Genomic DNA, 9,226 nt, shown 5'->3' with positions numbered 1-9,226 from the left:
CTTAGTTTTGTTTCGCGCCACGGAAGCTAGGCCATTTATAATGGTGCAAAGTTCAGAAAAACATTTTCATGTTGTGGTGAAAAACTCCGGTCCTAGTCCTGGAATTGGCCATCATGACTATGGAGATTTGGAGAAACCTATTGATGTTGATGTTGATGTTGGACATAATTCTGGTCCAAGTCCTAATGAGGGACACAAGTAATTATAAAATTACTCAAACTTAGCCTATGTTTCAAGAAGCTTATTGTCGGTGGTTCATTTCATGCAAAAGTCAAGGAATATATGATATACTATACTATTATAGTGCAACAAGTACGTAAGTTGTCAATAAAACTTAACAACTCTTAAGAAGACCAAAACGTATACGTGTTACTTGTACCGTTACTGTGGATTATGTCAAACGTTTGATGTATTTATTAATATGTGGTTTGTGTAATTAGTCTATCATATAGTATTACTATTTAGTAATGGGGAACTTCTTTAAGTACATATATAGCATTCAAAGACTATATATCATATATAATTAGTTGCCATATTTGCTATTAATCGTTGAAAATGTATACTCATTTTATGTGATATACAGTTGCTATGCCACTTTTTAGTTTTCCACGGCTAGATTACCCTACGTACTACTCCGTCAACTACCATTTATATATTTATCTGATTTTAACTTGATAAGAAGTTTTAAAAAGCAAAGAAGACTTTTTAATTTTAGATTTTAAATTGATTAAAGATATGTAGAATGTATCAAAATAATGTTATTTAATTTTATAATCTTAAATACGTAAGATAACTAGTTGCCAGAAAAGGAAAATACATCCTTTTTAAAGTGGGCTAAAAAGGAAAATAAAGCAACAAAGTGGACTAATAAGAAAAGTAGGACAAATAAATTAATTATGTTTGAGGAATTTTCACATATAACCACTCAAAAATAGTTTAATTATGCTCCATAACTATAGTTTACTAATTACGATACGTAGGAGAGAGGCGAATTGTATATGTATATTTGTCAAAATAATTGTATATATGTAACTGGTATACATATGTATTTGTATATCTGGCGAGCGAGATTAGGAGAGGGAGGAGATAGGCGAGCGAGATTGGGAGAAGGAGGAGAGAGGCGAGCGAGATTGGGAGAGGGAGGAGCGGGGCGAGTGAGATTGGGAGAGGGAGGAGAGGGAGGAGAGAGGCGAGTGAGAGAGGGCAATAATTTGTATAATTCGCATCTCGTTTGTATAATTCACGGGTACGTTTGTATAATTCACGTGTTTTTGTATAATTGAGTAATACAAAGTCTGGACTTATACAAATATGATAAAACTTGAAATAACGAATTGATACAAACATAAACATATGAACTTTATACAATTATACAAATTATGTTATATAAATTATATTATATAAAATCCGAAAACTACACATTTATACAAACTTAAAAAAATTATACAAAAAAAGATTGAATGTATATGTGATAAAACTGAAAAACCATAGAAAGTCATCGTCATATTCAAATACAGACCATCGTATACAAATACAAATCAAACGAAAAATTGTTAGTTGCGAATTATACAAATGTGACGAATTCTACAAACGTGACTAGTTATACAAACTCGAAGTCAGCCCATGTAATTAATGGTTAATATTCGTCGCGAATGATATATATAGCAAATTATAATTTTGATGACTAATTAACTAGTATAAATTTGTTTAACCGCATAATTTTCCCTAAAAGAAAAACCAGCAGCACTTTTTGGGGAAACAATTGAAGTAAAGATTATTTCGAGGACGAAATCATAACATTGTTCAGAAGTGCAGGATCATTTTTGCAATTTCCCTAATCGTAGGTNAATAATGTTATTTAATTTTATAATCTTAAACACGTAAGATAACTAGTTGCCAGAAAAGGAAAATACATCCTTTTTAAAGTGGGCTAAAAAGGAAAATAAAGCAACAAAGTGGACTAACAAGGAAAGTATGACAAATAAATTAATTATGTTTGGGGAATTTTCACATATAACCACTCAAAAATAATTTAATTATGCTCCATAGCTATAGTTTACTAATTACGATACGTAGCTACATGTTATAGAGAGGAGAGTGGCGAGCGAGATTGAGAGAGGGAGAAGATAGGAGAGAGGCGAATTGTATATGTATATTTGTCAAAATAATTGTATATATGTAACTGGTATACATATGTATTTGTATATCTGACGAGTGAGATTGGGAGAAGGAGGAGAGAGGCGAGCGAGATTGGGAGAGGGAGGAGAGGGGCGAGCGAGATTGGGAGAGGGAGGAGAGGGAGGAGAGAGGCGAGTGAGAGAGGGCAATAATTTGTATAATTCGCATCTCGTTTGTATAATTCACGGGTACGTTTGTATAATTCACGTGTTTTTGTATAATTGAGTAATACAAAGTCTAGACTTATACAAATATGATAAAACTTGAAATAACGAATTGATACAAACATAAACATATGAACTTTATACAATTATACAAATTATATTATACAAATTACGTTATATAAATTATATTATATAAAATCCGAAAACTACACATTTATACAAACTTTAAAAAATTATTCAAAAAAAGATTGAATGTATATGATGATAAAACTGAAAAACCAAAGAAAATCATCGTCATATTCAAATACAAACCATCGTATACCAATACAAATCAAACGAAGAATTGTTAGTTGCGAATTATACAAATATAATGAATTCTACAAACGTGACTAGTTATACAAACTCGAAGTCAGCCCACGTAATTAATGGTTAATATTCATCGCGAGTGATAATTATAGCAAATTATAGTTGTGATGACTAATTAACTAATATAAGTTTGTTTAACTGCATAATTTTTTTTTAAAAAAAAAAAGCAGCAGCACTTTTTGGTGAAACAATTGAAGTAAAGATTATTTCGAGGATGAAATCATAACATTGATCAGAAGTGCAGGATCATTTTTGCAATTTCCCTAACCGTAGGTCAAATTGTTGAAATCCGTTTAAACTCCTCTCTGGTGTTTATGAAAGCCCAAAACCCACGAAGAACCACCGTCATGGCAGGGCCTTGGCTACTCCGGCGAATCGTCCACCGCTCTCGGCAGCTCTTCGCCGCCTCCGAAGACGTCCAGACACTGTACTCAGCTTTTTACCGGTTCCAGTGTCATTACGCCACTACCGTAACTGATGCACAAGTCTGTAATAGGAATGAAAATGAGAAAGCTAAGTGGTTAACTCTACCACCCTTCAATGCCACCGTCAACGGTGCTGATTTAGGAAGGGAGCTCGCCGGAGTAAAAATGGACGTCAAGGAGAATTCAACCAACACCATGACAGCACTCAAATGGGTTCAACGTTGCTGCCCTGAGTTACCGAAGTCCCTAGTGCAGAAGCTTTTTCGCTTAAGACAGGTTCTAATTTTGTTACGAGCTTTAACTATTTTGTTCAGTATGTTCTTTACATATTATTGATTCTAGAATCGTGTCAATTAATGGCGTATTCTATTTTTATTTTTACTTTAAAGGAAAAATACGCCAAGGATACAACTTTTTGCCTAAATTTGATCAATTTCCTCTATACCATTTCCATTTCTTTAAGTTGCATATTGCGAATAACATTTTAAGAACTTTAGGAATTTTGTTATAGTAGACGGCAAAGCTCATAGCTGATACTTATAATTCTCAACGCTGAAACCTACAAAATTTATATAAGGAATTTGTTGCTAAACACTTAGTATAAAGCTAGAGATCTCATTTTCTTTTGAAAAGCTAAAAATCAATGTCAGGGATGATCACATTATTCTCAATTACAAGCCTTCATCAAGAATTGCTTTGTACATGTCATACTTACTGGAACTGTAAAGGAATTACTTATAACATTTCTTCTTCTTAGTCACACATGGTTGATTTAACATTATTGTTTCTGCAGGTTCGAAGAGACTCTTCTAATGTCGAAGAACAGCGGCCCAAGAGGGTATGATTTGTTTCTCTTTTGGCATTTAGTTGTTGATTCTTACATAAGAGATCCTGCAAGTCTTTCTACTGACATCTCCATGAGATGTATTTTGAATGCTATCAGACCAATTTTTGCATTTTCAATGTTGTAATCTGATATATCCTGTTTTTGGCAGGTTTCTGCAAAGGAATCAATGAATGTTGGAGATAGAATATTTCTTCCAATAACTGTTCAGAAGTTTCCCTCCGAGAAAGTAGTTGATTACCCTTCTAGTGAAGAAGAAAGGAAGTTTGTGCATAGCCTAGAATTGTATAAGGTCTAAAATCTATAGCTGATTTTTGGACTTCCCAACTCTTTAACTTCCTGCGACATCCCCCAATCTAAACCATTGCATATGAAGGGGAACATACCCAACCTATGTGCTTTTTGAGTTTGATGCACTTCTGTTTTCCTGTAAAATTTCAGGATCCAGAAATTATTGTGGTCAATAAACCTCCAGGAATGCCAGTTCAGGTTAGTTGTCAACATCCAAGTTCTTTTTATTGGATTGTGAGAGTTAATATTATTATTACAGCAAATGGATCTTCGGACAGGGTGGAATTGGCATAAAACGGAGTTTAGATGAACTTGCTGCTAAGTATATGAGACATGAGAACTCAGAGGCCCCTCGCCTGGTATGTTTCATGGTTTTTGCATTCAATTTTTTTTCAAATCAATTCCCTGTTCTTCTTCTTTAGTATGTGTTCAACAGCACAATGCTAATACCTAGGATGTACTATGAAAAATCTATTTATTTATTTTCTGTTTTTTTATTTATTTAGCAAGTAGTTGAAGCTGTTTTTATTTCAATTCGTCCGCAGCATATTCTGTTCATTGTTGTGAAAAGAATTATGTGCATAGAATTGAAGCAGAATAAGGAAGTTCTTTTGCCAGGTTATAGGCTTTGCATGTGTACATGTCATGCAATGGAAAAAAACTTTGTAGTCCAGTCTTTATGGTTGGATGTTGAGGAAGAACGTCTCAATCTGTAGCTAAAGTCTAGAAAATGTGCACATGAAACCATGGAATTGTTGGAAGATTTCAATATTGTTTGACTCGAGTTTCATGGATGTTATACAATTAGAAAATCTCTCTTCCCTGTGTCAAGTTACTCTAATTGCTCATCCCTTTCTTCCGCTACTTATGTTAGAAGGCATTCTAAATGTCCTCTTGTTTGTCTTTCTGGGTTGAGTACCCTTTTGGTGAATCTTGTGTCTGTTTGTCCTGTTGCGGAGCTTATTGTTTATTAGGTACACAGACTGGATAGAGACTGCAGTGGACTATTGGTGATGGGAAGAACACAATTAAGTGCTTCAGCTTTGCATTCGATCTTCCGTGAGAAAACATTTGACTCGCAAAATGAGGTATACTGTCACTCCCTTCAATATATATGGTGAACTTACTAATGATTGGACTTCCCAATTCGATTTTCTTTTCCAAACCTGATATATTGCCTCTCTTCTGAAAGGATCTTGAAAGCAAGAAAAGAATTTTGCAGAAGAAGTACTGGGCACTTGTCATAGGATGTCCGAGACGCTCCGGAGGGATAATATCAGCACCACTAGGAAAGGTTAGGCACACTGATGTATCAATCAATCTTACAGAAACTATCTATCAATCAACTATGTTTCAATCCCAAATTTAGTTGGAATCGGCTACATGAATTTTCCATTTTCATTCTAGTCTATTTGAGCATGTTCATACATCCCAATACTGAATGATTTACTATCTTTTAAGACAATTTTAGGGGAGTCCTGTAATAAATAGGAAATTGGGGAAGGGGGATCCCCTTAACCTCTTCTCTTTCTGGAAGTGTTATTGAATCCTGAGTTTATTCTAGACATATACGAGAGTTTAAACAACCTTGTAACTGATGGCTTGCATATCTTTATCAAGAAAGATGGATTAGATACTAACAAATGAAAAATTAAAGATTTATGCCTGAAATAACTTTTAGGACTTTGTTAAGACTTCATTATAATCATGTAAATCCTAATCCAAGATGGAATACAATTCGTGTTAATTGACCCCCAAATATACTCTAATTTATCCGTGCTGGAGCTGTAGAGTTGCTATGTGTGGAACCGGATAGGGGGGATTTCATACTAGAAATTCAAACCACTCTCTTGTTTCTCCTGCATCAATTGCTTGATGCATTTATAAACATATTTTTGCTAAAGAACAAGTTTTCTGTAAGATAGATTTCTTAGCTTTCCTTCTCTCAGCTGGTGTTAGACAACGGGAAATCTGAGCGCATCACAATTATGTCTGATGTCAGAGCACCATCGGCACAGTATGCTGTAACAGAGTATCGCATCATTGGATCCTCCGAGAAAGGTAAGTTCTGAATGCTATCCTGAATACCTACATAAACAAAGGCATGGAACTAAATAAATGAAATGTGGTTGATTATTCTTGGTAACCTCTCAATACATCTTTTAGTTATGTAGCTCTTATAAATTACACAGATCAAAGCATCTGCGTTCTCTCTCTCTCTCTCTCTCAATATATATATATATAACATTTACACTCTTTCACACACACACACACTGCAGTTTCCACCGAAGCTCTCGTGAAGAGTGTAATTCTTTTTCTCTAAGGTGGTTCGGCAGGGGAGGGGCTTAAAGCTATGTTGCTCAAACTCTTCCAAAATATTGCCAGGCGTGTCAGATCCTCCAAAAGCTATGCATTTTTGGAGGATCCGAGACGGGTACGTCAACATTTTTGGAGAATCCGAGCAACATAGGCTTAAAGTGTGGTGCAGGGAGTCTGGTACAAATAGGAATATATCGTACTCTTCTTATTCCAGTTAAGCATTTAAGTTTGACTTGGCACAATCAGTTAAGGAACAAAGTGATTTACACATCGGTCTATTAACTTCTTAACATTTTTCTCTTTAAAAGTTGAATTCTGAAATAATTGTGTGAAGTGTGCAAGTTTCATCACCCAGACCTAAAGAATAATCTACAGGAGACGAACTTCTTTCTTAAAATCATTTCAAAGAATAAGCAGTGACATTCAGTTTTGAGTAGTCAAAGACAAAGGCAACACATATAGGTCTCGGATAGTTAAAAATTTTAGGGCTTATGCTGTTGTTGTGTTGTTGGGCTGCTTGTTGACATAGCATGGATTTTATGTATTGGGAAATGGGAAAAACATCTCCATTAATATACGTATTCGAGGATAGATTTAATTGCAGAATGCACCTAGACACATATTATCCAAATCATTCTTAGTTTTTCTGTAACTTGTACAACATACACGTGCTAATGGCCAAAGATAGTTACTAGCTTAGCTTGCACTATTTTGATTTGTACAAAAACAGTTATAGAGAATTGGTTGCTTGTTTTGGTTGAGAGAAAGTTCTTCGTTTTAAAAAATCAACTCTCATATCTTTTCAAACATTTTTGTTTATGGATATATATTTCTCTTTTGGTGAATTCCAGGTTACACATGGCTAGAGTTATCTCCACTTACCGGCAGAAAGCATCAGGTACAGGAAACTGCTTCTCTGTAATGCTAGCTTCAATTTTTTCTATTAAGCTAGTGATTTTTATTATTTTTTTCTTGATAAAGTTAAGCTAGTGTATATTATACTGATTATTTCACCCTCTGTTTTTGAAGTTGCGTGTTCATTGTGCTGAGGCATTAGGGACTCCAATAGTTGGAGATTACAAGTATGGTTGGCAAGCTCATAGAAAGCTGAAACATCTGCCTTTGCCCACTTCAGTGTTGAACCTAGGTGTGCAAATTCCCAGGCAAAAACCAGATCCTTTCAACCTTCGTTTAGGGAATGGAAGTATTTCAGACAAGCAGCCTCATCTTCATCTTCACTGTAAGGAGATGGTTTTGCCCAATATTTCTCTAGCTTTGCAACGAGCTCAAGTAGTTTCAGATGCTGATCTCGTAGATGTTGAAAGTATCAAGCTGGTTGCTCCTTTGCCCTTCCACATGCAAAAAAGCTGGGATTGCTTGAGTTCTTGATTTATCTTAGAAATGATGGCCTTTCCTGAGCACAAGTGCACTACTACAGAACTGTAGTGAGGATACACATATGGCTATATTATTACCTCTTCCCGAGAGAACTCAGGAAGGGGAGATGTTTCCTTGTGGAACTTAGATTCTCCTCAAGGGTTTTACTTCTAACAAAGGATAAAAGTCATGGAGCCATTATTCACAATATGATGCACTTGTAGTTAACAAGTTCATCTTGCCGATTGGCTTCCTTCAGTGGAGAGTGAGATCATTCTTCATTACACTGAAAGTTGGCAGAATCTTGATTGTAGTTGGTGCTGTAGCCTGTAAATGTACCCTGGCAATTTCTAGGCCATTTCTTAGAGCTTACAGTTCTAAATTTTTTGAATACCAGTTGGTCTTGGGCAACTTGAACTCGACCCATGACGTGAAATCAGTTAAGGTCCAAGTCCATTGGATCGTGTGGGCTAGGCACCATTTCATAGGCCAGAACAGGGATGCGATCCATTAGTCTGGGCGTTGACGCCCTATCAAGCCCAAAGAGTAGGTTAATGTTCCCACAACTTTGAGTAGAAAGTGGGAATATCAAAGGAACAAGCTGTCGAAGATTCTTGCAGAACTCAATATTTCTGTATTATTATTATTTTTCCCAATAGTGATGGAATGATTATCTTATATTAATTTGCACTATTTTGCTTGTACGTTTTGATGTCAATTATGTGCATCGGTAGGTTTCCGGTCATAGAACAACGTTGTCATTTGATGAAAGACGTTCCTCCTAATCTCTTTTTTTAAATCTGTTGACAAACTTAATTTCCCTCATAATTAAGTGGACAACAGAAAAAACAGAACAAACGAGTCGTGCGTTATACAACAAAGACACGTTATTTGACTTTCATGCAATTTAAAAAATAATATGTTTAAAGCTAATTATCGTATTATTTTAAAAGCATAATTTAAGTTGTTGAAGGGAATCCCTGGTTTGTTTTTTTCCCATTCGAGGAAGTTGGTAAAAAATTGAGAATTTACCTTAACTGATAGAGTCCTAACACAATTGTTGATAGAGGTGTGAACCTAAAATTTTATTGGGCCCTTTTCTCAGCCTTTAATTTTAATTTGTGCCTCAAAATATATGATTTATTGCTATATCGTTATCTTCCTTGTTACGTCCATTAGATCCGTTTTATATTAGTTTCTTGTAAGTCACATATTTCTACTAATATGAGAGTTAATATCTTAGATGGTCACTCAATTTTTAA

General features: G+C 35.1%; 1 protein-coding gene across 1 annotated transcript; it reads left to right on the top strand.

Annotated features, from left to right (window-relative positions):
• Positions 1-3,022: 3,022 nt before the first annotated feature.
• On the top strand, positions 3,023-8,639 carry LOC125847716 (RNA pseudouridine synthase 4, mitochondrial). Its single transcript, XM_049527391.1, has 10 exons — positions 3,023-3,409; positions 3,927-3,971; positions 4,129-4,269; positions 4,419-4,466; positions 4,547-4,627; positions 5,243-5,356; positions 5,461-5,562; positions 6,218-6,329; positions 7,439-7,485; positions 7,617-8,639. The coding sequence occupies exons 1-10, from the start codon at positions 3,023-3,025 to the stop codon at positions 7,974-7,976; spliced, it is 1,437 nt and encodes a 478-aa protein (XP_049383348.1). The 3' UTR covers positions 7,977-8,639.
• Positions 8,640-9,226: the final 587 nt, after the last annotated feature.

This window comes from Solanum stenotomum, chromosome 1 (genome assembly GCF_019186545.1).
Source record: "Solanum stenotomum isolate F172 chromosome 1, ASM1918654v1, whole genome shotgun sequence".
Taxonomy (NCBI): domain Eukaryota; kingdom Viridiplantae; phylum Streptophyta; class Magnoliopsida; order Solanales; family Solanaceae; genus Solanum; species Solanum stenotomum.
This window is presented reverse-complemented; position numbering and strand designations above follow the sequence as displayed.